We start from the raw sequence: 24658 nt of genomic DNA on the forward strand, positions 1-24658 counted from the left end.
TACCAAAATATACATTCTCAGTTTCAAAATATACCGTAAGTCCTCATATTCTGGTAAATAAAACCATTTAATTGGAATTCTTAGCATTAAAGCCCAGTACTCAGATACGCAAAATTGTGTTATTATATTCGAGGAATATGCTTGTCAGTGAGACCCTCACAAAATTATGAGAATTGATTTTGACGCTAACAGTTATTTTCAAACAACCTAGAAAAACATATAAAAAATGTTTAAATATTTCGAAAAATATACTCATCCTTTATATAAGTAAAAAATATACATATATTATAGGCTTTCCTTTTATTGTTACCACAATTGGATTTACTCAAAATTATGCCGCACCAGCAGAAATCGAGCGTGTTTTATAGTGAGGCGAATGACTGCATGGCTGGTCTGAAAACCACAACACAGGATGCCCTGGAAAGCGGTGCAAAGAAACAAACAGCACGTCCTGAAGTATTAAAGAAAATTGTGCATTTTCGTTCCTTCAAGTCGAATCAGTAAGTGGAAGATTCAGTTTAATAGATTCCCATTTATCAGTGTACTCCTGTCTCTTGCAGATATTCAGCAGATGAGACGTTTGTGCCGCAAGATAAGGATCCTCTTGTTTCCAGCTATTCCAAGGACTACAGCTGGACAGGCCTTGGCTCTAAATTTCGAAAATGTGTGCCCGTAGAAACCTCGCCAGATCCGGACTTTTGCCGCCGACAAGTTAATCCATTTTACAGCATAACCTCGAGCCCATTCAAATTCATGGATGATCATCTCAACATGGAACTGGTGACTGAGCATCGAAAGAAAATTGACTTCTTCAGACAGCTAAGGTAAGGTTCTTGTCGGTTAAAAATTATTTAATGAAATCGTAAATAACCAGCAAAAATGTTTACTTGCAGAAATCAATCTCAAATTTTCACAGATTCATAGAGTACACAATAAATAAATAAATAATTGACAAATAAACCAAATCGATTGGGTAGTTGGAAAAAAATTCAATTTGGTATTAGGGTGCAATAAGTTTGAGAAACACTGCTGAAACATGCACTTGTCAACACTGGCAAACTGAATTTAATTTAATAACTTTTTTTTTTTAGATCAAAGTATGCCATGAAATTTGAAATATCACTTGCTTTTGTTTCAACCAATTTAATTTCATTCATTCGTAACTATTCGCTTGAGTGTGACATTAAAATTTTAGCTCCATAAATAATCCGATTAAAAAAAAAAAAACTGCAATTGAATTTAATAAAATTTTGACTTTATTTGTTCAAAGTATGCCATGAAATTTTAAATTTCAATCAATTCAATTTCATTCATTCGTGAACTTTTCGCTTGAGTGTGACATTGAAACTTTAGCTCCATAAATAACCAGATTAAAAAAAAAAAAAAAACTAAAATGATTTCAAATATTTGTGTTGGTGTGCGTCCTTTCGGGTCCTTTGATGCTTCGTCGTGGCAGGTGACAAATGGCTGCGCCTTACAAAGCCGCAATGGTTCATCCGTCTTTGGTGAGCGTGAAATAGATCAAAATTCAACATATTCCTAATTCGTTTGTCCTATTTGAAGACTTTGTGTTCGACCATGAGGCCACAAACTCGCATATTTTCAATTGCATGGCCAAGCCCATTGTGCACAAAGTGATATCAGGAAACAATGGAACACTAATTACATACGGTGGCACATCATCAGGTATGCTAAATGCCCATCAATGTAGCCTCGCAGGAATTAAAGTTTCGGAACTTCACTTAGGCAAAACCCATACAATGCTGGGCGATGACCAGAACCCAGGGGTAATAGAGCTGGCAACAAAGGAAATATTTGAGACGATACGCAAAGACAAGCAACGCAGCTTTCTGCTGCGTCTTCAGTTCATAGAAATTAACAATTAATCATAACCGATCTGATTAAAAAGCGGCAGACTGAAATAAAGATAAAGGATACTGGAAATGGTAATGTGGCTGTCCTCTGCCTTCTGGCTAAAGGACAGTTGAATGCTCTCCAGCTTTGCGTTGGCATCATCGGCCAGCAGACGTTCAAATTCCACACACTTGTCGCAGATTATCTCGGGCATCGATGTATCCACTATGGGGGAGCGCATCCGTTCCTCCTTGCTGTTGCGCAGGACATCGCGAGACAATTCGTCGAGACTTTTCTGCAGATTTTCAATGGTTAAATCCTTCTCGGACAGGGCCGACAGAAGATCCGTCTCTCGCAGCTTTGACTTGGTTTTGTGGGACTCATATTCGAACTCCAAGCTAACAGCCTCACGATTATAAAACTCCAACTTCTCCTTCATGGTCTGCAGTTTCTCCTCGTACTCCAAGTTCTTGGCATTGGCTGCCTGTAGCTCGGCCTGCAGCTCATCGCATCTAAAACAGACAGTGGAACGTTGCTATAATTCACTCGACTAGACTTTTGGTTGCATTTAGGAATGTGTGTTGTTAATATTTAGGAAACGAATTTTTGATTTATCCTGATTTTGTGTGTANTGTGTTCGACCATGAGGCCACAAACTCGCATATTTTCAATTGCATGGCCAAGCCCATTGTGCACAAAGTGATATCAGGAAACAATGGAACACTAATTACATACGGTGGCACATCATCAGGTATGCTAAATGCCCATCAATGTAGCCTCGCAGGAATTAAAGTTTCGGAACTTCACTTAGGCAAAACCCATACAATGCTGGGCGATGACCAGAACCCAGGGGTAATAGAGCTGGCAACAAAGGAAATATTTGAGACGATACGCAAAGACAAGCAACGCAGCTTTCTGCTGCGTCTTCAGTTCATAGAAATAAACAATAAAATCATAACCGATCTGATTAAAAAGCGGCATACTGAAATAAAGATTAAGGATACTGGAAATGGTAATGTGAAGGTGAGCTCCGAAGAGTACTTGGTGAGCAGCAAGGAGGAGCTGTTGCAGTGGCTCTTCAAGGGGAAAAAAAAGCGCTCCAAGCGCTCGCACGCCATACTTCGCATTGTAAGTTAATCCTTAGATACTCTGCTGCATTCCCCATGTACATATTTCCTCTACTTAGATCATCGAGTCGCGCTCCATTAGTGCTCAACGGGATGAACCAGTCATGCAAAGTGTTTTGAATTTGGTGGATCTGGCTGGGTGTAGCAACATAATGCACATGTCAAACAACAATGTTAGCTTCCGAGACCAGCAGCTGAATCAGCTACTGGGCGCGTCTCTTGGCGGCAATGCGTGCACCGGCATCATCTGCACGGCCAATCCAAACAATTTTCTGGAGACGAGAAAAACCCTGCAATTTGCCAGTCGAGTCCGAAAAGTATGCAACCGGCCGCTGGTCAACGTGGTAGCTTACAAGGCGACAATGATGAAGCAACAAGATCTAAAAACAAAGAAGCTCAGGGAGCAATTGGCCAAGGAGGAGCGAGTCATGCTAGGTAGCCCCCGAGTTGATGAACAGCAAGATGGCTGCACGGAGTGCACTGGACTGTGAGTACTTTTTTTGCCTTTGTTGGGTACTAATTCTTGCCATGGGAAGGGAATATGTCCAAAAGAACATTGACAGACAGCGAGGAAAATATTCTGAGCATAACATAACATTTATTATCACAAAGCTCTCCGCTCCCAAATATTTTACATTGTCTCGTTATTTATCAGCGGGCAAAGTGGACAGTGAGGGTTCGTTTCCGAGCTGTTGAGCTGTATTATCTTTGTGGCGCATTTTTCGCAGAACGAATGACCACAATTCACGAACTTGGGCTCCCGCTTTGGCAGCATACAAAGTGTACACATTTCATGACTGATCCACGGAGTCACTTTTTTCTTGTCGATTTTCTTGTCTGCACTGGCAATGTCCTTTTCCATTTTGATTTCTTTGAGCCTATCACAGTATCTATGGGGCATTAGGTCTAAGAATTAACTGGTTTTGGACTAAACATTAACTTACTGTATCGTTAAGTATACGTTTGCACGGCTAAGAAAATTAGAATAATACAAACTCTGACAGCTGGCAAATACGAACAAAATCTCATGGCATGCTTTGGTCCTGAGCAAACTTTCCTTGTAAACAGTGTTGATAGGTTTTTGCATTTAAGGGTGGGTTTTTACAATCTCACCTGTCATCCATTACCTTAATTGTAGCTTAAAATTAATTAATTAAAAAGCTATGGTATTTAAGAGCTATGAGCTTTAGAGCTTATGATGCTTTGATGTGATTCCGACTTGAAAGATGAAAATCTTTTTGTTGAATGGGTCTATAGTTGAAATGAAATGAAATGGAAAGGTAACTCTCTGCTCTTTTTATTCAAATTCCGATTGAGAAACCAACTTCAGCGCGCCAATCATTATCGATGAGCAATGCTGCCTGTCACAACAATCGATCTCGCTCTTGTTCTCTCTTTTGCTTTCATTCGCTCTCTCAGCGCGAACTTCGCTAGAAAAGAGAATTGAGAATAAAAACAAACAACCAGTGACAAGAAGAAGACGAACCGAGACCCACTCCAGAGTGAGGGCAAGGTGCCTGGCCGTTTGCTGATTTTAGCCCGTTTCGCTCATCAATTCGGCCCGAACTGATGACGGGCCTGCTGTCGATCGATTGAAGCAAAAGCGCGATAAAGCAAACTTGATAATTTCATTCCGAAACTTCTTGATTATTTGCTATTCCAAAATGCTGCCTGGCCCCAAGCTCATTGTGGCCGCCGCGACACCGCAGATCACAGTCCAGCGCTCCACCGTCTGCTCCAACGTTTATTGCGTTTGATTTAGCTGATCGGTGACGTCGTTGCAACTACTCTACTGCTACGGTCGACAGTGATGTAACGCCCACATAGACAAAAGACTGGCTCATTACCATTTCGTATGTATGTATGAATCTATCAGCCACCACAATGGTATGGGAGAGGGGAAAAGAGAGGTAACTCCAAACAACCTGAATACAGGCCGCGAACGGCTGCTTCTATTTATAGGGCGCCCCGACCATCAAAAAGTGATCCCCCAGTTGCAGACAGCAGCAAGATTCGGCTGGCCAGAATGCAGCCACGGGGAAACATAAACATTAATACACATTTGTTTTATAACTTGCGTCTACAAATTATTCAATTTACAAATTTTAAATTTCAGCTGCAAAGCTTTCATAGAGAAGTTGGTTGATCGTCCCCAGCTTGAGATGTTACTGAAGGAGGATGTTCATGCAACTCTTCACGAACTTTGCCGCGATGTCCTGCGCAGCACCAGGGACGTTTGCCCCGAGCTGCAGTCAAGCTGCGAGAGAATGTTCCACAATTGTGTGGAGCTTGAACGCCTCCAGGCCGAAGGCGAGTCCGTGTGTGATGGGGCAATCGAGCTCACTCAGCGTGAGCTGCAAGCGGAAATCGCCGAGATGCGGACTAAGCTGGAAGATGCCCAGTTGAGTTACGACATGGCCAAGTGCCAGGTGTCGGAGATAACGGAGGACTGCAATCGTCTCAATCTTCAGCTATCCACTGCCCAGGCCGACAATGCCCAACTGCAGGCAAAGAACGATCAACTTCAGCAGATATGTCAGACCCAGCAGCAGGCCATTCAAGCCATGCAGGCAGACTACTATGACCTCCAGCAGAAGTTCGAAAAGGTGCAGCAGGATTACGAGGATTTGGGACGAACCTCCAAGGCCAACAAAGATCAGTGTCTACAGCTGGAGGCCGACAACACGGCACTTCAGGCGGAGATTGTCACACTCAAGGAGCGCGTGGAGCAGGCACAGCGCGTTCTCTTGGAATCTAGTAATCAAAAGGCCCTCGCGGAGCAACTGAAAGAAAAAAATGATGAGCTCAAAGCAGAGCTGTCGGATGTGCAGTCGAGCTTCCAGGAAATGCAGCGCAAATATGACTGCTTGTCCAACGATCTAATGGAGAGCGTAGAGGAGTGTGATGGCTTGCGTAAAGAGTGCAACGCTTTGCGTGAGGAGCTCAAGCAGCGGTCGACGCCCAGCTATGACATCGAGTCCATGAAGAGCTCTGGCGTCGGCACAGAGTGCAGTGAGGCCGATCTAGAGTCGGAGACAGATAGCGGATTTTTGGAGAAGTTTGTCAAGCTGTCAGATTCGCTGCACGAGATCGAGCTGCAGCAGAGCTCGGGCTGCAGTCGCCTCTTCAGGGCTACCGAGATTCAGGAGCACAATGTGCCCGGGCTGAAGCTCTGGCTCGAGCCTGCTACAAACATAAACACCGTCGCGCACACGCTCGATGACGATGCAGAAGATGCCGTGTGCCTGAAGGGCGTGCTGCGACAGCACAGGTTCCAGATCATCAGGCTAACCCAGGAGACTGCACCCGCTCAAGATGCGGAGAAGGGACTAGTTCAATTATTGCTGGTGGAAAGAACAGCGATGCAAAGAGATCTTAAGCTACTCACAGAAGCGAATGCTGCCTTGAAGGTAAGCAATGCGAATGAAGCTCTTGGCGAATCTAAAACTTAGTTTTTTGTTTATTTGCAGAAAGAACTGGGTAATGGTGAAGTCTTGACCATGAGCATCGAAGTAAATGAAAAACTTCTAGAATCAATGGTAAGTGAACAAGCACAACAATTAACTTAATCCATTCTGATGTGTATTCAATGTATTTTTAGAACGAACGAGAGGAGCAGTTTAAGATCCAGCTGAATGTTAAAGAAGAAGAGATTTCCCTCCTAGAGTCGAAATTAAAAACGAAGAGTGCTGAAGTTAAAGAAATGAAGGAGAGATGTATAATAATGCGCCAGGACATGGACGAGGCTCCGAAGTCAGCGGCTCAACTCAAGGCAAAGGAAGCAGCTTCTGCGGTCGTCCAGGATTCGCTAAAGAACAAAAATTTGGCTCTGGATAAGGTAAATATAGAGCTTTTATCCTCCTGAAGTTAACAAGTTGATTTGGTTATTATTTTCTTAGGAAAAACCAAAAGCCTCTCTGAATTGCAAGGAAGTGTTGCCAGTTGTCCGCCGCACTGTGGTGAAACGTGGTCCCGAGAAGGAACCTACCTCCAGTACTTTGACCGTTCCTGAAAAGTGGGATGTGAGTATTAAGTAAAACCCTGTAACTTGATATGGGATCTAATGCTAAAACTTCTTTCTTGCGCAGAAATCGGCAGAATCGAGTAGAATAAAACGCAGACGCCTTCACGACATGCGTCGGAGGATCGACTGAGCAAATCATTTGAATTTCTTATTAATTATTTATCTTGTTATCACGCTTATTTATTTATTTATTATTTTATTTAATATAAAATAAGCTACTAATACCAACTATTCGTAAATTTGCTCGACGCATAAACGATGCAGCTGCAGCCCTGGCAGCAAGTGCGTTATTTTGCGATATGTTATCGAAAGTGAATGGCTGGTGTGTTGCAAATGGTATATTTGATGAATATCATCCGTTTCTAAAATTCCATTTTGTAAGGTATTTTCAAGAAAAAATACCATTCCCTTGAAGATTTCCGCTCTTCTTCGTAGGGATTTTTCTCTCTCGCAACATGGGCATCTTTATTACATCCCCACTTACGTTGAATTCCAAAACCTTACGTGTTTGCCGTTGGCAAGATAATTTGTATGGGCCAGCAACATACTGCAAAAAGTGAGCAGAACTGTTCCCCAATATCTGTCACGGAATAAGCAAAATTTAGTACCCTTGGAGGTATGGATATCCTCAAATTAAGGAAATTTGGGAAATCTGTATTCCCAATCAATGTAAAAAGAAGCGCATTTGTGTTGGTGAGCCATCTCAACGAAATTTTGCAGATTGTAGATACCGAGAATGTATCTAGATCGGTATATCTTACAAATAGTTATGTGTACATAGAAAACCTATGAAGAACATGTCAGTCTAAGACAAAGTCATTGTTAATATTTAAAAGCTGCTGGTAAAATGGATTTGTATGCTTAGGTATAGAAAATAGGGTACACAAGGGCCCATACTATTGATTGGCCACCAACCAATTTTCAAATGGCCTAACATCCATTCCCAGCCACGTAACGTTTAATGCCATGCTTTTGCATTTGGGAGACCTTTTTAGTTTTTTTTAACCTTGTCTTGCAATTAATCTATTAAAGATAAGTCTTGAAAATAAGCCAGTCTTGTGGAGAATTGAATGATGATTTGAGTAAAATTACAGTTTTAAAGCTGAGAGTCCTAATTAGTTGGTAATATTAAACAGGATTTCAAAGTCGAGGAAAACGATTTGATATTTACGGTATATTTACAGTATATTTTGAAAATGAAAGGGTTTATTTCGGTGTATTAATGAGGGTCTGTCGGTATATTTTATCGACAATTCCGCGGTCACACTGACGCTAAAGCAAAACAGAAAATTATAGTAAAAAATTAGCTAATTCGACTCAATCAGCCATGAACTCGGCAACAAAGGTAGGTGCAACGCCGTCATATTGTCCGTCCCCGTGCGAAGCACCAAATCCGATGCCCTGGGCTGCATTTGATTTGTGCGGGAAAGTGGCGGCACGGTGCCTCAAGTGTCATTCGTCTCCGTCTCCCTCCTTCGAGTGGGAAATTTGTTGTTCCATGACAGGGGCGGAGGGCGCGTATGTTTTGAATTTGCAAAGCACGTTAATGCCGACAACAACAGCTGCCCTGCGCCCACCCCCATGTTGCACCAAGTGAAACGTCATTTTTATCTGCAGGTTGGGGAGATTTTCACGGCCGCCGGACAAGCTTTCAGCCGATTGGGCGACCTCACCATGCAACTGCATCCAAATGCCGAATCCCCGTCCGGGTAAGTGTGTCATCCGAAGCCGGTTGCAAGGCTCGAGGCGCTAATCATGGTGTTTTTGCATGTTCCCTCGCTATGTGGCGCCCAGTAAGTGGACGGACGAGGAAATCGACATGTTGCACTCGTCGATTATGCGCTTCTCGGACGACCTTAGCATAATCAGTCTTAGCATTAAGAACCGTACAGTGTAAGTGCTCATAGCGAGAGAACATGACTCTTCCGGGTACCACAGCACACACTAACATCCGAATACTTCCATCTTGCCACACATCTTGCAGCTCCCAGATACGGCAAGCCCTGAAGAAGAAGGCCTTCGAGGACGCCGGCATACCTGCGAAGCAAGTGCCTGTCCAACAGGTGCAACATGTCATCCAAACAATACCCCAGCTGCCGGTCATCCAGCAGCAGCTGCCGACAGTGACCACCCAGCTTCAGCCGCCGCTCCAGTCCCATCAGCCCCAGCCTCAAGTATTCAAGACACAGACTGTGCAGCAACTGCCCCTACAACAGCAGCAGCAACAGCAACAGCACCAACATCAGCCGCAGAACTCGAACATGGCTGCCAATATCCAGCATGTGCAGCTGGTGACGCATCCCAAGCAGATCCTCCTACAGCAGCATCAACAGCAGCAGCAGCAGCAGCTGCCGCAGACAACAACGACGACGGTGACCATCAAGCAGTACCAGCAAATGCAACAGCAAAAGGCGGCAGCCGCAGCCGCAGCCGCGGCAGCAGCAGCAGCGGCAGCGGCAGCCAACACGCCGACAATCACGGAGAATATCATCATACAGCAGCCCACATCAACGACGGCGGCGGCAGTGGCAGTGGCGCTACAGCACCAGACGCATGCGCATCCGGTTCATTCGGTGGCAACGTCCGCGTCGACGCAGTTAATTGTGCCGTCGGTCACCACAGTATTGTCGCCGAGCACGGGGCCAGTGGTGGGCACGGTGGCGATTGCCGACGATGTGGTTAGTACAACATCCACCCCCTCAACATCGGCCAGCACGGGCCTCAAGTGCGGCCCGGATGTCTCGATGACACTGAACCGCATCAACGTGCAGGAGAACGAGGTGGATGCCGAGGAATGCCTGCCGGCGGAGGTGGTCAAGCTGGATTTTGTCAGCGAAGAGGTTGCAGGGTGAGCCCCCAACCCCAGCAGAACGTTCCCCGAACAAGTTGAGGATTTCTATTACTAGATAAGACACCGAAGCAGCTGAATGGATCACCCGATTCGCCACACATCTAGTTCGAAGGAAACTCTTTAACAAACGGTACGACCTACCGCCCCATCCCCCCCTAGACTAAGCCTAAAATGTTAAGTGTTGTCATATTTGATATACCTTGAAATCACTCCATTTGTTTCCAAACCGAACCCCTCTGAGCCACTGAGCAAACGACCTCAAACTGATTTGTGTACAGACGGACAGATTCTCCCTGCCAGTATTCTGTTTCGGGTTTTGGCTTAGGCTTGGACCGACTCACGGCGGTAGATATATTGAATACGGGAGCGAGGAATGCTGCACCTAGATTTAAACAACAAAATGCAAGACACAATAGTGCAAAGTACATAGCGATTGTATAAGATGATGAGTGAAATAAACGAGAATATTTTAAGACGTGCCAAGGGTTTATTTTAAAGATGACAAAAGGGTCAAGAGTCTCAGAAGAGTTAATTAATTACCATAAATTATGTGGTGCATATTTTATCAAAGTTCCTATACAAAGAGCCGTTGAAGACTAAGCAGGTTCTTCTGGAACCATCCTCTCTATCCTCATACTTCTTCCCACAGAAAGTTGGCAGTTATTGAGAAAGTACAGTACCCACCACCCATAGGATTTTCCTCCCTTCATCTATAATGTTTAAACCCTAAAAGGATTAATGAACATTTTTGAAAATTACAAATGCTTTTACAGCTAACTGAAGCTCAGGCAGATAGCTAATCTGCTAAAAAATTGCATCAAAGTGAAATTATTTTTAAACTACATTGAAACCTTTTAAATTTGAAATTGCCGCTGACCTTTTGGCCCATCGATGTCCTTTAGCCCAGGTATCGATGCTTTATTTGGGTTTATCCTACCTATCCGTATTTCTCCTTGCGCATTGACATGTGAACGGCGTTTTGGATTTTCGATCAACCAAAGGAGCATTAGCCCATTGTCGACCAGGGCGTAAAAGCCCCGTGGAGTAAATACTTACTTTAAGCGCAGCTCAAGTTAAATATATAAGTAAACAGAATAGATAGCTTGGATCTTAAAGAAGAATGCACAAACAAATGTATATTCTGGTGCTGTTTATGCATCTGTTTTAATAGAAGTCGTTTAAATGGGTTAAGTTCGATCACTCATCTTAAATTGTCTATCGATAGCAGCAAAAATACAAATACATCAAAAACAACAACAGCTGCTCCTAAATTAAATTATATTATTAGGGAAATATGAGGCTACGACTTTTGCTGGCATTGATAGCGTGCTTTTCTGGTTCTCTAGCATACAGGCCGGTGGTGATACTCCATGGCATACTGTCTGGTGCGGATTCCATGGACTTTTTGGTGCGGGAAATCGAAGAGGTTCGTAATTGACTTCCCCCTTTTGTTATTGTTTAAACTCAATGACAAGTTCAAAGTCGAAGCAAACAACGTAATAGAATGCATTATCTGACATCCGCAGCTGCATCGGGGCACAATAGTCTACAATTGCGACAAATTCAGCGGCTGGTACAGCCTGGAGAACGCCTGGCGTCAGGTTGAGCAGATTCGGGATTACTTGAGCGATGTTGGAAAACAGCACCCGGAAGGCATCAATGTGTTGGGTGTGTTTGTTTGAAATGCACGTTTATAGAGGGTAACTCAATCAATCTACATATGTATATATTGTACAGGCTACTCGCAGGGCGGCCTCTTGGCACGCGCGGCCATCCAAAGTCTGCCCGATCACAATGTAAAAACCTTTATATCGCTGTCTTCGCCGCAAGCGGGACAATACGGAAGTGAGTAAGCATTCGTACGATCACTGTAACGCTTAACAATATTTCCTTTAATGATAGCCAGCTTCCTGCATCTGATATTTCCTGATTTGGCGGCAAAGACAGCCTTTGAGCTCTTCTATTCGACGGTGGGGCAGCACACATCGGTGGGCGGCTACTGGAATGACCCGCATAAGCAGTCGCTGTACATGAAATACAGCGAATTCTTGCCGCTAATCAACAATGAGAAGCAGACCTCCAATTCCACCTCCTTCAAGATGGGCATGGTGCGCCTCAGCAAGCTGGTGATGATCGGCGGCCCCAATGACGATGTGATAACGCCCTGGCAGTCGAGGTTAGTCCACAAAATACAATAAAACATTTGAAATACGTTTAACATTCCATCTTTCAGTCACTTTGGCTACTACGACGAGGACCAGGAGGTGATTCCGTTCAACAAGCGAAAGATTTTCACGGATGACTCCATCGGCATTAGGACGCTGCAGGAGGCCGGAAAACTTTTAATCATAATCAAACCACATGTTCATCATTTAGGCTGGCACACAAACAGAGCGGTGATACATCAAGTTATCTTGCCATATCTGGACTGAGAATGGGGACAACCAACTGAACTGAAGCGACGGAAGGGCTGTGATCGGAATGAATCAAATAAGCAATAATGTGACGTTGCCATTATACTCTCTACACACTTACAGGGGGCACACAATGATCTTTCATAGACAATTTAGCAATAGAGGAATATTTACAAAGATTTATTTACGATCCTACTTGGGAGATTTATACAAATGTATGTTTGTGGCTATACAATTATGTATCAAATAACATGTACATGTATTGGTGGGCTCTGAATGATTCTATTTTTGAAACATTTTAAATATTTTCAAGCATTTTACACACAAAAATCCCATGAAAAGGTACTTTTTTTTTGCCTTTGCACATGTATCCATATAAACTAAATTGCATGACTTGCTGGATTAAATATATAAACAATTGCCAATAAAATCTTTAAAACGCAAACAATTTTCATATGATTAGCAGCTGGGAGACTTCGCGCGCTGTCGATAGATTATTTGACAGCAAAAACGATAGTGTTATCGATACTTCTTATCGGTATCGTTCATGGCGAAATTCGCGTCTCACTTTTAAAACATTTTAAACAAAAAACGCGCTTAAACCATAGCCATGGCAGACAGCAGCGCCGCTGAACAGGATGGCGATAATGTCATCCGCATTATGGTGGCCACCGACAACCACTTGGGCTACGGCGAGAAGGATGCAGTGCGCGGCGAGGACAGTTTTACCGCCTTCGAGGAGATACTGGAGCTGGCCGTGGCCGAGGATGTGGACATGATACTGCTCGGAGGCGACTTGTTCCACGACGCTGTTCCCAGCCAGAATGCCATGCACAAGTGAGTAGAGCACATCCCACACACACTGATAAGGATAGAGAAAACCTCGTTCGTGGCTACCCCCCCACAGGTGCATTGAATTGTTGCGTCGCTACACGTTCGGTGATAAGCTGGTGTCCCTGGAGATAGTCAGCGACCAGGCGCAGTGCTTCTACAATGCCGTCAACCAGTCGGTGAACTACGAAGATCCCAATCTGAACATTGCCATTCCCGTCTTCTCCATTCACGGCAACCACGACGATCCGAGCGGCTTTGGGCGTCTCAGCTCGCTGGATCTGCTGAGCACATCCGGGCTGATCAACTACTTTGGCCGCTGGACAGACCTAACCAAGCTCGAGATCAGCCCGATCCTCATACGCAAGGGCGAGAGCCAGCTGGCGTTGTATGGCCTCAGCCACATCCATGACGGTCGCCTGGCGCGTCTCTTCAAGGACTTCAAGGTGACCTTCGAGCGTGCTGGCCCTGGGGGAAGCGATGCCAGCACTGCTGACGCCGCGGAAGACGATTGGTTCCACCTGATGGTTGTGCATCAGAATCGCGCAGATCGGGGTCCCAAGAACTATCTGCCAGAGGAGCTGCTGCCGGACTTTCTGCACTTGGTCGTCTGGGGGCACGAGCACGACTGCCGCATTGAGCCCGAGTCGAATGCAAAGAAGGGCTTCTACGTGTCACAGCCGGGCTCATCGGTGCCCACCTCCTTGTCGGAGGGCGAGGCCAAGAAGAAGCACGTCGGCCTGCTGGAGATCTACAAGACCAAGTTCAAGCTGAAGGAGCTGCCCCTGCAGTCGGTACGTCCGTTTGTCTACGACTCAATTGTGCTGCCCGACAAGGCCGAAGAGCTGGGCCTCAACGAGGGCGATGCGTCCACAAAGGTCTACAAATTCGCACGCGAGCGTGTGGAGTCGATGATTGAGAAGGCCAAGGCCCAGCTCACGGGTCACCCGAAGCAGCCGGAGCTGCCCTTGATACGCCTGCGGCTGCTCTACACCGATGAGTCGTGTATGTTCAACACGATTCGCTTTAGCCAGATGTTCAGCACGCGCGTGGCCAACGCACAGGATGTGGTGCAGTTCAGCAAGCTGGTGAAGCGCACCAAGGGCGAAAATGTCCAGCTGGACAAGGAGGCCATGAGACGCGCCCTGGTGAGTGCCTCAACGAACTCCATTTAGATCTGTAGAGTAAACATGTTAATGTGTGTTTTAGGAAGCGGAGAATGCTACTCGCGTGGAGGAGTTGGTGGATCGCTACTTCGAGGAGGCCAAAACCAAGAAACCGCTGAAGCTTCTCCACTCGAAGGCGCTGGCAGAGATGACTTATCGCCTGGTGGAGCGTCGCGATGCCAATGCAGCGGAAAATATTGTCAAGTTAGTGGGAAATTATTAGGAATTGTCTCAATGCTCATTTGCAATGCTCTTACCGGCAGATTCTACAGGGAAAAGGCTGTGGAACATTTAATGGAATCAATGCCCAACGAGGAGAGCATCGACGATGAGCTGCAGAATTTCAGGGAGCGCTACAAGCACGAGGATCTGCTCAGAATGCTAGATGCACGCGGCGTCAAAACGAAGAATGAGAGCTCCGTTTTTGCATCGAAAGATGATGCCAACGGATCCACTGCAGCAGCCGCTGGCCGTGGCACGCGTGGAACGCGTGGACGTGGAGCTGCTCGTGGTCGTGCAGCGGCCACACGAGCCAAGCCACAGTTGGATGCTTCTGTGAATAATTCGGTGAGGCTATATTTTTGGGCTCAAAATGATTGGAGTTGACTCTATTAAATTCCCAAACAGCGCTCCTCGGGCAGACAGCAGACGCTAGCAAGCAGCGTTCGAGGCGCTAAGAACGTCCCGCCGTACGTTATATCGGATGATTCCGATTAATTTGTGCTACTCAGTGCCATCAATTGATTCAAATGCCTCGGGTCCTTAAATGTTTCATATAACTTCGGGGCATCAACCATTGCACATTCCTCAGCGCTTTTTGCTTTCATGGCTGATAAAAGCTACTGTTTTTTGTATAATACTCAACCTTAGATGTAAGAATGTGCCTAAAATCTTCGAAGAACAGACTGGCAATCTGTCTATCTAATAGAAGATTTTTGTCTGCGTTTGTTCAACTCCATATTTGTTCAGTCATGAAGTTCTCGTTGCTTTTAACATGTTCCCACAAGTCCATCACAACTAGTTTTAAGCTGTAAACATCTGTGTAAGCCATCTTCAAAGTCCTAAGATTAGTCCAAATGAAAGTTAAAGTCTCTTATGGTTCAACTCAATATTTGTTTATTATTTAAGATCAATCGGTCAGGGCTCTCTAGAGGGCTGGGCTCCAACTGTTAAATAGATTATCCTAAAACTTAAGATCTACTACTGTAAGGTTAGGGCCTGCTATGCCCAGGCTGTTTCTAGCCCGGCGTCTGTTTTTGTGTACGATTCTTTGGTTGTTTAGCTGCTTCAGGACTCCGCTGCCAAGAGCGAAGATTTCTCCAAACATCCACTAGAGCGAGAGAGGACTCGTTACTGCATCTGCGACTCGTAGTAGTAGCGATATGGATCCACCGAAGAGCTGACACCGGCTGCGGTCACACCCATGCCGGCATTCGTCTTGGACACGGGCCGAATGACGTAGGTGTTGCGCCTGCAAGCAGAGAGATGGACTCCTGCTGTGGGATCTACACCATGAAGGCGATGCTATGACTTACCTATTGTGCTCGCCTGCATGCACCTGGAAGCTCGTCTCTTGGCCGTTATCCTGCGAGAAGAGCTTCTTGAGTGCTATAATGCCGGCTATGGTCAGGGCCACCTTGCTGATGACCAGCGCCTTGCCAGCGATCGCCGCCAGCGCCTTGAGACCCAGCGGACCGGCAATGCCCATGGCCGTCAGCAGTGCGGCAATCACGTACTTGATGTGGCCACCCTCCTTGTGCTTCTTTTTCTTGTGGCCATGCTCACCGCGCCCCACCGACTCCGCGCCCATGTCCATGTCCAGCTTCAGCGTGTGGGTGCGCAGCAACTTGTCGGCTTTGGCGAGCAGCGCGCGATCGATGGGCGAGAGGCTGCCAAACTGTCGGGCATCCGTGAGGGAGCCCAGCACGCTCTCAGTCTCGGTGTGATTCTGTTTCTCCAGCACCAGGCCATCCATGATCTTAATGGAGTCCTGATCGAGTGCGCGCGACAGTGCATGCAGCGCCTTCTGCTTGAGGCAGCCAATGAAGTCGCTCTTGTCCTGGCAATCATCATAAACGCGACGCACCAGACTCATCTCCGGACCCAGGCCCAGGCCCAGTCCAAGACCCATGCTCCAACCGTTGCTGCTGGGTGTGGCAGCTGCCTCCACGATGCTGTGGCGTCGTCTCCGTTGCGTAGCTGCCGCCGAGGAGGACGCAATGCAGGCTACGATTAGCAGCCACTCGAACCGCTTCATGATGTGTCTCTGTGTGTTTGTGTGTGGTTGGGTTTTCGTATCCAAATCTCTGTCTAATCCTGTAGAATCGAGTGCTGCCAGTCGCCAGCTATCTTGGGATGCTACTGCAGCGAAATCGCTGCTCGGGCGATGCTTTTATAAATTGTCGGCGGCGCACTCAAACGGAAAGAATTGGCGTGCCCCAATGGTATGGATGCAGACGACTCCGAGCTTGGACCTGCACCAAGATCTGTTGCTGCTACTGTTGCTGCTGGTAGCAATTAACATTTTCCATATTTTGTTAGGCGTCTTTTTGGTTATCATCTCTCCGCTGACATGTTTTCGTTACTCACCCACGGATGGCTGCCCATTCATGTTCGAATCTCTCGCGATCGACGGGGGTGCCCTGGTACTGCTGCCTCCTGCTACCAGAAAGTGTATCTTTACTTTTCGATTTCTATATGCTAGATGAGATGAGATGAGATGAGATGTGCAGCTGGCAGTCAGTTCTCTCAACAGCAGGGGTATGATTACTTATTCATGGTTAATGCAATTCAATTTGGAAAGCGACGAGATGGTCTGTGAGGAAAGGTTGCGAAAGGGTTCTTATGGTTGATAAAAGATTACAAGATTTATAAGATTTATTAGCTATTATAAACAAGGGAGATTTAACCCCAACAGATGATTAATAGTAGTCAATGTGGCGACTTTTCCAAGGTCTGGAAGTTTGCCTTAAGTCGTCCCTTAACCTGTTCCAATTAATTATCAAAAATCCATGCTGCAAATTAGAAGAAATTTGTGTCGTTTCCATTTCAAAATCGCGATCAGTGGCACAGCAGAACAACCTCCACACATTTCATTGCAGTAACTCCTCAAAGACCTCTTCTATTTGGCTCTCTAAAAAAGAGAATTGAATCAAGTTTGAATGAGTCCAAACGGTTATTATTGACTGGATCTTTCAGCAGATCTTTTGCCTGGGAGTATTATGTACACAGTCCCCCGGGGGAGGCAACAACCGCTCCGAATAACTAATGCATCTTTATGATGCGTGCAGCAAAGTAATTAAGAGCAAGACGACGCTGCCACTGCTGGTTGCTGCCCCCTTGGACGTGGACCTGCTGCTGTTCATTGCTGCCTGCTGGCATAACCGAGTAGAGCTCTGCTCTGCTCTGCTCTGCTCGTGTGAGAATGGATGTTGCCGCGCAAATTGGTTATCATAAATTGCATCTGAATTGCCGGCTACGGAGCTGGTGCCAGGTGCCTGGTGCCTGGTGGCTGGCGGCTGACGCCTTGGCTGGGAGATTTCATGTCGATGGCGTCAGGTGATCGCTGCACATTTGGTTCACTGGCCCAGTGGGTGAAATTGAGTTTGGATACAGTTAAGAAATTTTCTTTTCGCTCGCCATTTGCGGGCACCCACTGTGAAAAATCAACGCCACAGCAGACCCCACACCCGCAGCCGCTCCTTGCCGCAGCCTGCGGCGTTTCGCTTTTGAAAGTGCACCGCGATCCAGCTGGTGACAGTTTTGGCTCTGAACTGACACTTTCCTATGTCTAGCTGGCTGCCATTTATGGCTGGTTATCCACCTACAATTCAGTGTAAGCTTAAGCCGCTTCTTGAACTATTTTTCGCTCAAACTTCGGCGAAAGTATCTCTCGGTAATTGTTATAGAGGGTAACAAAATGGGCTAATGGCTGGTTTCAATGGCTCAAGACTATTTGTGGTTCAAAGTAATCTGTGAGCACTATTGGAAGCGTTTTGATAGTGTCGGCTGGCAGTGAGAAAATGCACAGAATCTGGATATTCCATATAGATTCGACACTAGCCAGAGCATGTTGCTGGCAGACCCAAGCAAATATTTATTAATGAAATTTGTTCTTCCTTGTGCCTTCTTTGGGTTGGCGCACAAGAACTTTATGTATAACTCCTGGAACTCCTGGAAGTCTGTGCCTATTCCATAGAGTCTAGAATGAGTTCCACAAGCCATAAAGGTTTACGTGTAATTATTGTTTTTGATTTGTTCCTTCAATAATTCTGTAATAATTTGAAATTTGATGGATGCACCCCTCCAACTGCCTGTCATATATGCCGATATGTGCATTAATATGTACCCCATATAGAGCTGAGATACATAAATGAAAGAATGTAAGTACATAATACTCCATCTTTATAGACAAAAACACATCTATGAGTGGCACGCACACAAAACCTCTGCTCAAGAGGGCGTAAATAATTGAATACATCAAGAAAATTGGAAATGAAAGTTTCTTTGTTTTGGTTTGCCTTCGCCGCAGATACTTTTAGTTTCGATGCTTTGGCAGATAGCACGGAGATGGTTCCGGGCGCAGGGTCGACCCCAGCAGCACAGACAGACAATTGTGCGATTTATTTGCACATTTTGTCGGCCAGCCCAAGTCCTGAAGTTCGGAGAGTCCTCGTACGAACGTGTAGTCCGTACACGGACTAGGGCTCTTATCGTCAATAATCATCATATGCTCAAATTTTTGGTCGCTTAATTGGAAAATTGTTGTTGCTGTTGTGATACGCCTGAGCGATTGGGTGACTGGATGGCCGAATGATTGGTTTAGCTGGAGAGTGCCGTTTGATTGATGACCTCTGGATGGCTGTCTGGCTGACTGACCTCCACCGAGAGCAGTCTCCCCACATTGTTCTGCGGCATTGTAGTGATAATATTTATCCAGCCCAAACATAAACCCAATCCAAAAGCTTGATTGGCATGCCATCGAAGTGGTCTGCGGTCAGCCCCGGGGCCATGTCCTGCCATGGGGTGTGTGGGAGGAGCGCGATTGCGCAAAGCACAAGTCCAGCCACGTGCGAGGGTGGAATATTAGTTATCAAATATTTCGTCATATTTCATAACCCTCGCAGCTCCACCTACACTGCTTTGGTGGGCGTGGGCGTGGGCTGAGCTCTGCCCAAAATGGCGCTGGCTGGGCTGGGAAAGGGATGGATGCAGCTCTTTGAAGTTTTAGTTGAATTGGCAAATGACAGCACGGCACCCACTCCCCCCTACTGCTGCTGCTGCTGCTCCTTCCTTTTGGGAAAATGTTATATCAAAAGAAGTCGAAAACCACAAAGAAAATCTCAGCGGCAAATTTTCAGCTACATCAAATCATCGAGTCCTCCATGTGCCCGTATCTATATCTGTATCGGTACGTCCTGTGTGCACCTGCACCCTGCTAAATCTCTGAATCTCCCACTGCACTGCTCCTGTGGGGTAGACAAAGACAGTCCCGCCGACCGCCGCAGACGTCTGCTCTACCTCCTGTCCCCCATCTCCAGTCCCAGTCCCAGCCCCAGTCCCAGTCCCAGCCCCATCTCTGTCTCTGGCGGCTGCGGTTCGTTCCGCTTGCTGCCAACTTTCAACTACTTTCAAAGTTTTCACATTTTAAATTTGTTGGCTTGTTGCTGGTGCACAGATTTTTATTTTTTTTTTTTTTTGGGTTCGCCTGTCATCTCTGTTCTTTCTCTTCGTCTTCTTTGGAAGTTCTTTGTTTTTCTTTGCTGCTGTTCTTGAGTGCAGGTCAGAGTTTGACAGGGAATACTTCTGGGGGCGGAACCTATGCTTTTGTCTTGTGAGGGCAAGCAGCTAAAAGGAGCTTCACTGTACTTCTGATTTTCTATAGGTACACTAGAAAAATATGTTCAAATATTTGCAAGTTTAATTAATATTTTGACCTTTATTTTTCCTAAAAGAAATGTTTTTTCATGGTCTCGTTTAAATTGAAAAATTTGTAAATGCCTTTTTATTACACCCTTCTTTGGATAAGAATTTATTTTCAGCTGTAAGTGAATTTAGAATCCCAATAAAAAGTGGTTAATTTATGTATTATTTGATCGATCTTTTACTATCAATTGCAATGTGCTCTTTTTTGGGGTTCTTTTTTGCTTTATTGTATAAAAATATTTGTACATTTCTTTGTTCTCCTATTTATTTTGAGTAAATTCACTTGGCACCTTGGCACTCTTGTGTTCTTTGAGTGTATTAAATATTGCAAAAATCTAATGCAATTTACAAGCTGTTTGAGTGTTCAACTATGTAGAAGTATATGCAAGTATGTACTTTGTATTCATACATACATATGTACATACATATCGTATACCTGGTGTACATACTTGAGTGGCAGCTCTGATTTTTGTAAAAATGTTCCAGCATCTGCATCGGGGTGTTGCAAATGATGGCCAAATATGGGCTAGCATTTACAGGTTCATCCACATCCACATCCACATCCACAGGCAAACATGCAACGTCTCCCAGGCAGCTCGTTGCCACAAGCTGCGGTTGCTGCTCAAATTTGCTTGCACTACATATTTTGGAGTTTGCTGGCAGTTTGGCTGTTTCTTGCATACTCGTACACATACTGGTACATAAATGTAAAATGTAAAAATGTAAAATGTAAAAATAAATGTATTTAGAGATGGCCTAAGTTCTGCATGAGAAAAACACTTTCCATATTGTATGAATACTTAAATCGGTTTGTTGGAGTGTACAGGGATCCAAATGGGTATCCAAAATGCAGCAACAATCGCAGCAGATTTACCCCCACAACTTTCTATGATGAAACTGCTCCTTCCTTGCCCTAACATCTCAGTACGCTGGCATCTCTACCGTGTGCCAGTACATCTAATAAGCTCCCCTCTCCCCTCCCATCTCTAGACAAATCTGCACCTTGGGGTGTCTGGGATTGTCGATGTCTCCTTTGTTCGTGCAGTTTTTCGCCTTCATCGTTATCGATTCCGAAGCGAGTTGAGCTGGAAAAATGTTTTCGTTTTAGCTGCTGTTTATCCTTCTCTTCTCTCCTCTCATTACTTTCTTATGGCTTTGGCTGGGCGTGCCAATGTGGGCGTTGTGGGTGGTGCGGGCAGAAAAATAAATTGTTGCAAATACAAACAGAAATATAATTTTTGTTGCTTGGAGTACACAGAGCCACATATTTATGGCATGCCAGCACGTACGGCGATAGATTGCAACCCAATCGCATGGCAGGGGGATGGGTAGAGGAATGGGGTTCCTGCCGGAGCGGTTTTATTTATTTGGTAAACTTCGTTTCTATCGCCCACAACCGAGCGACAGGAGGAGGAATGGGCAAATGGCTAGGAAAGCGACGCCATGTTGAATGCGTTGAATGGTGGGAGGATGGCTGGCTGGCTGGCTGGCTGGGGTGGCTGCCTGGGTTGGTCCTCACCCGGTTACCGTCAGCGTCACCATCATAAAAGCAAGGACCCCAAGCAGAGCAAGGCAGGGACTGCTCCATGTACTTCGTGTTTGTTATGCTTGTCAAGCATTTTGCGCGGGGCTGTCTAACGATATTTCGATTTTGATATCTTTTGCTGTTATCGTTAAATGTCTGTCTGATGATGGTCCAAGCAGCGAGGGTGCAGAGCCGAGGAATGACACTTGTATACAATGTGCCATGTTGATTATGGTCTCATTTTTGGTATTTACTTTTCATTTCATTTATCCCATAGTCAAACGTGTTGGCTGGGAACTTGGTCGAGGGTTGGGGTGCAATGTACCTCTCTTTTATCATAATCGTTGCTGCCACAGACCTGGGCCGTAGATGTTCATGTGCGAGACTTTTAAATTAGCACTCAAATGTGTCAAGAGCAGCAGCATCATCATCATTATTCCACGAACCTGAGGAGACCAACCGAACGACCCTCGTCCACGTCTCCTCCAAATTATGCTCCCATGTATGGGCTCTGTTTTGACATGGGTCCGGAGTAGGCCTTCTCTTCTCCCTTCATATGTCATAATTATAGCTGCTCCCATTTGGCCATCCACTTGCTCTTGGACATTGATAATTGGCGGCAAAAGTATGAACTTCGGTGCCCCCGGCTGACCAAGTCTAGACGAAAAGTGTCTGAGGTTCTGAGTTCTGAGTTCCTGGACCAAACATAATTATGTATTATGAAGAGAGTTTGCAGGGTTTTGGGGAGTCAAAACATAACAAATTGGAACTCCACTTATATAAAGTGATTGCACCTGTAAGTGCAAGAGAGCAGGGGGATAAATCTGAATATGGCAGGACCCGGACACAGTGAACCCATTAAGCAGCAGCCGCGAGATAAACTCCACCAGCCAGCAGGCACGCGATGGCAATGCCAATGCTTGGGTGTGATTTATGTGGCTTTTAGGATATTTTATTAAAATGCATATTCGTTGCTCGGATGTCACTGGCGTCCGTCGTTGAATGTTTATGATTTTCATAAGCTCAGCGGCCATTGGCTACCAACATGCAGAATGGAGGATGGCCAGACCGGGATGGGAACTGGGCTTGGGATCGGATCGGATCGGATCTGCCGACGCAGAAGTTGTTCTTGTACGGCGGCAGTGTTGTACGTCATAAATTGTCACCACTCGAGCACCGATGTCCGACTGTGTGCAGTGCTGCAGATCGGCGTGGCAGGCAGCCAGTGTCAGGTGAAGATATTGTATCTGATCGCTGCGACGGTTGCGGGTCGTAAACAAGTGTGGGGCAGCCAGCAACCATTGCATCCTTGCCTCCACTCGACATCATTCGACTTCTCTTTGGGTTTAATTAAAGCAGTTTGCTTGTCTTCTGCTCGAGAGAGAGAGAGAGAGAGGGAAGTGACGTTGGTTGGGGCTTAGTGCCGGGATCCGTTTATCAGTTTATTTAAATTTTGTGTGTGTTTCCTTCTGCATGTGCCGCGTGGAATGCAAAGACCGAGGGATTCGGCGTTCGTATTGTATTTATGCCCATAATCAGGGCGCATGGAATCCCGTTAAGTCGCGTCATAAGGCGGTGCGCCATTTTCGCTTATCTACGACACAGATTCGGTTACAGCTTACAGCTTACAGCCGGCAGAGCCCCGCCCACAATAACACTAAGAAGGAGGCAAAGGCTCAATCTGATGCTCAGTTTTATTGTTGCTGCTGAGAAATTGGATTCGTATCGTATCACACACACACACATACGTGAAGCATATATGTACACACACACACGTATGTGAGTAATACAGTTTATGGCAACTCATATCTGAAAGATACACCCACCAGAGGCACTGGCAGTCGCCATTTTGGCATAAAGCGCAGAACGAGGCGAAGCGAAAGCGAACGAACGGACGGACGAAAGGAGAACACGAAAACGAACGAAGAAAAATGTTAATAAAATAACACAAATATGGCAGAGGGAAATGCTGCTCGTTATGTGAGGATTTCCATCGGCTTTCCGGCTCTCTCTCGCCTGCCTTTGGCTTTGGCTTTTATTTTTATTTTATGTATTTGCCACATAAGCAGCTTAAGTGGCAAAGCGGAGCAGTAAGGGAGATGGCAGTCATTTACATATATACATCAAGATTTACATATACGTATGTACATACATTTATGTACACACTTTGTATTGGCATATCAAAAGCAAAAGGATCAGGGGCATAATGCCGACGTCGCCGCATGTGCCATAATTTGCAGAAAAGTGCCAGAACAGCCCAAAAACCGAAACACCCCAGCCCCAAGCCCAGCTGGAACCCCAATTTCGAGCCTCCACTCCCCATTAAAATGCCTTTCGAACAAGGATAACATTTTGTTTTCTTTTCTGCCTGGCTTTGCCTTTCGTTTGCCTCGTTTCGTTTCGTTTCGTTTGCCACATGGAAAATGGAGAGCAGGCAGCTGGCAGATGGGTGGACGAGTGGCTGCAGAAATGGGTGCAAGCCATAAAAACAATAGCGCACATAAATTTTGCACAAATATATAAAGTATGTATGCAAAAAGGCATAAAACGTACCGAAAAGGGGGAGCAAGGAGCGGGCAAGTGGGAAAAATGAGCCAAGGGGCATCCCCATACCAACCAACCAACACACACACACACACACAGAGCACATGCATATGCATGTATCGTGTATCGTAAAACATAAGGAAGGAGAAGCAGAAGAAACGGAATGAAATATTTGCGATTTTCGTTTGTTTTATTCATTTCTTTTTTGCTTTTTTTGTTTTGCTTTTTGGCTTTCAGCTGTGTTCTCATTTCATTTCGCTGTGATTTGGTCGGAATTTTAACGAGGCCCGATATGGGTGCGAACTTGTTAAGGGGGCCCATTGGGCAGAGGGTATTTGGGGGTCGTTAGAGACTCCCAATGGGGCGGGGGCATATGCGTTTGTGGTATGCGATTCGA

The 24658-nt window shown here is 45.6% G+C and overlaps 6 protein-coding genes and 1 long non-coding RNA gene across 12 annotated transcripts; 5 read left to right on the top strand and 2 right to left on the bottom strand.

Annotated features, from left to right (window-relative positions):
* Nucleotides 1–269: 269 nt before the first annotated feature.
* On the top strand, nt 270–979 carry LOC117582539. Its single transcript, XM_034270348.1, has 3 exons — nt 270–500; nt 561–824; nt 894–979. Exons 1-3 carry the CDS (start codon nt 334–336, stop codon nt 922–924), a joined length of 462 nt encoding a protein of 153 aa, XP_034126239.1. The 5' UTR covers nt 270–333; the 3' UTR covers nt 925–979.
* A 1513-nt stretch (nt 980–2492) lies between these two features.
* On the top strand, nt 2493–7143 carry LOC117582538 (kinesin-like protein KIN-7L). Of its 4 annotated transcripts, none has more exons than XM_034270344.1 (8): nt 2493–2605; nt 2666–2982; nt 3041–3468; nt 5098–6391; nt 6452–6520; nt 6583–6819; nt 6881–7003; nt 7070–7143. In XM_034270344.1, exons 1-8 carry the CDS (start codon nt 2530–2532, stop codon nt 7133–7135), a joined length of 2610 nt encoding a protein of 869 aa, XP_034126235.1. In that variant the 5' UTR covers nt 2493–2529; the 3' UTR covers nt 7136–7143. The 4 variants fall into 4 exon arrangements, with proteins under 4 accessions (XP_034126235.1, XP_034126234.1, XP_034126237.1 ...); XM_034270343.1 differs by lacking the exon at nt 2493–2605 and having other exon boundaries at nt 2650–2982; nt 5098–5228; nt 5265–6391; XM_034270346.1 differs by lacking the exons at nt 2493–2605; nt 2666–2982; nt 3041–3468 and adding an exon at nt 4436–4838.
* On the bottom strand, nt 3558–4017 carry LOC117582542. The gene is made up of 2 exons (XR_004573725.1): nt 3926–4017; nt 3558–3871 (listed from the first exon to the last, which is right to left on the bottom strand). It is a non-coding gene; the product is annotated as an uncharacterized LOC117582542 (long non-coding RNA).
* A 1092-nt stretch (nt 7144–8235) lies between the features above and the next one.
* LOC117582290 (probable basic-leucine zipper transcription factor Q) lies at nt 8236–10331 on the top strand. 2 transcript variants are annotated; one of them, XM_034269927.1, is made up of 4 exons: nt 8236–8350; nt 8623–8714; nt 8800–8898; nt 8990–10331. In XM_034269927.1, exons 1-4 carry the CDS (start codon nt 8333–8335, stop codon nt 9855–9857), a joined length of 1077 nt encoding a protein of 358 aa, XP_034125818.1. In that variant the 5' UTR covers nt 8236–8332; the 3' UTR covers nt 9858–10331. The 2 variants fall into 2 exon arrangements, with proteins under 2 accessions (XP_034125818.1, XP_034125819.1); XM_034269928.1 differs by lacking the exon at nt 8800–8898.
* A 777-nt stretch (nt 10332–11108) lies between these two features.
* Nucleotides 11109–12547, top strand: LOC117581945 (lysosomal thioesterase PPT2 homolog). The gene is made up of 5 exons (XM_034269427.1): nt 11109–11282; nt 11383–11524; nt 11594–11701; nt 11759–12032; nt 12090–12547. Exons 1-5 carry the CDS (start codon nt 11151–11153, stop codon nt 12286–12288), a joined length of 855 nt encoding a protein of 284 aa, XP_034125318.1. The 5' UTR covers nt 11109–11150; the 3' UTR covers nt 12289–12547.
* Nucleotides 12548–12798: 251 nt separating this feature from the next.
* Nucleotides 12799–15376, top strand: LOC117581943 (double-strand break repair protein MRE11). Of its 2 annotated transcripts, XR_004573692.1 has the most exons (6): nt 12799–13107; nt 13178–14249; nt 14311–14471; nt 14531–14834; nt 14895–15081; nt 15116–15376. XR_004573692.1 is itself a non-coding variant. In XM_034269425.1 (5 exons), the coding sequence occupies exons 1-5, from the start codon at nt 12881–12883 to the stop codon at nt 14982–14984; spliced, it is 1854 nt and encodes a 617-aa protein (XP_034125316.1). In that variant the 5' UTR covers nt 12799–12880; the 3' UTR covers nt 14985–15376. The 2 variants fall into 2 exon arrangements, 1 of the variants encoding a protein (XP_034125316.1); XM_034269425.1 differs by having other exon boundaries at nt 14895–15376.
* Nucleotides 15377–15434: 58 nt separating this feature from the next.
* LOC117581946 lies at nt 15435–16524 on the bottom strand. Its single transcript, XM_034269428.1, has 2 exons — nt 15803–16524; nt 15435–15738 (listed from the first exon to the last, which is right to left on the bottom strand). The coding sequence occupies exons 1-2, from the start codon at nt 16522–16524 to the stop codon at nt 15618–15620; spliced, it is 843 nt and encodes a 280-aa protein (XP_034125319.1). The 3' UTR covers nt 15435–15617.
* Nucleotides 16525–24658: the final 8134 nt, after the last annotated feature.

This window comes from Drosophila guanche, unplaced genomic scaffold (assembly GCF_900245975.1).
Source record: "Drosophila guanche unplaced genomic scaffold, DGUA_6, whole genome shotgun sequence".
Classification (NCBI taxonomy): domain Eukaryota; kingdom Metazoa; phylum Arthropoda; class Insecta; order Diptera; family Drosophilidae; genus Drosophila; species Drosophila guanche.

What these genes read in the sequence shown, in the direction of transcription:
- LOC117582539 (XM_034270348.1), top strand. Translation starts at nt 334, where the DNA reads ATGCCGCACCAGCAGAAATCGAGCGTGTTTTATAGTGAGGCGAATGAC. An exon ending in CGTTCCTTCAAGTCGAATCA is followed by an intron (nt 501 to 560) that starts GTAAGTGGAAGA and finishes TGTCTCTTGCAG; the next exon opens with ATATTCAGCAGATGAGACGT. An exon ending in GACTTCTTCAGACAGCTAAG is followed by an intron (nt 825 to 893) that starts GTAAGGTTCTTG and finishes GTTTACTTGCAG; the next exon opens with AAATCAATCTCAAATTTTCA.
- LOC117582538 (XM_034270344.1), top strand. Translation starts at nt 2,530, where the DNA reads ATGGCCAAGCCCATTGTGCACAAAGTGATATCAGGAAACAATGGAACA. An exon ending in ATACGGTGGCACATCATCAG is followed by an intron (nt 2,606 to 2,665) that starts GTATGCTAAATG and finishes AACTTCACTTAG; the next exon opens with GCAAAACCCATACAATGCTG. An exon ending in TGCACGGAGTGCACTGGACT is followed by an intron (nt 3,469 to 5,097) that starts GTGAGTACTTTT and finishes TTTAAATTTCAG; the next exon opens with CTGCAAAGCTTTCATAGAGA.
- LOC117582290 (XM_034269927.1), top strand. An exon ending in AATGCCGAATCCCCGTCCGG is followed by an intron (nt 8,715 to 8,799) that starts GTAAGTGTGTCA and finishes TGTGGCGCCCAG; the next exon opens with TAAGTGGACGGACGAGGAAA. An exon ending in AGCATTAAGAACCGTACAGT is followed by an intron (nt 8,899 to 8,989) that starts GTAAGTGCTCAT and finishes CACATCTTGCAG; the next exon opens with CTCCCAGATACGGCAAGCCC.
- LOC117581945 (XM_034269427.1), top strand. Translation starts at nt 11,151, where the DNA reads ATGAGGCTACGACTTTTGCTGGCATTGATAGCGTGCTTTTCTGGTTCT. An exon ending in GCAAGCGGGACAATACGGAA is followed by an intron (nt 11,702 to 11,758) that starts GTGAGTAAGCAT and finishes CTTTAATGATAG; the next exon opens with CCAGCTTCCTGCATCTGATA. An exon ending in ATAACGCCCTGGCAGTCGAG is followed by an intron (nt 12,033 to 12,089) that starts GTTAGTCCACAA and finishes TCCATCTTTCAG; the next exon opens with TCACTTTGGCTACTACGACG.
- LOC117581943 (XM_034269425.1), top strand. Translation starts at nt 12,881, where the DNA reads ATGGCAGACAGCAGCGCCGCTGAACAGGATGGCGATAATGTCATCCGC. An exon ending in AGGCCATGAGACGCGCCCTG is followed by an intron (nt 14,250 to 14,310) that starts GTGAGTGCCTCA and finishes TGTGTGTTTTAG; the next exon opens with GAAGCGGAGAATGCTACTCG. An exon ending in GCAGCGGAAAATATTGTCAA is followed by an intron (nt 14,472 to 14,530) that starts GTTAGTGGGAAA and finishes TCTTACCGGCAG; the next exon opens with ATTCTACAGGGAAAAGGCTG.
- LOC117581946 (XM_034269428.1), bottom strand. Translation starts at nt 16,524, where the DNA reads ATGAAGCGGTTCGAGTGGCTGCTAATCGTAGCCTGCATTGCGTCCTCC. An exon ending in CATGCAGGCGAGCACAATAG is followed by an intron (nt 15,739 to 15,802) that starts GTAAGTCATAGC and finishes CTCTGCTTGCAG; the next exon opens with GCGCAACACCTACGTCATTC.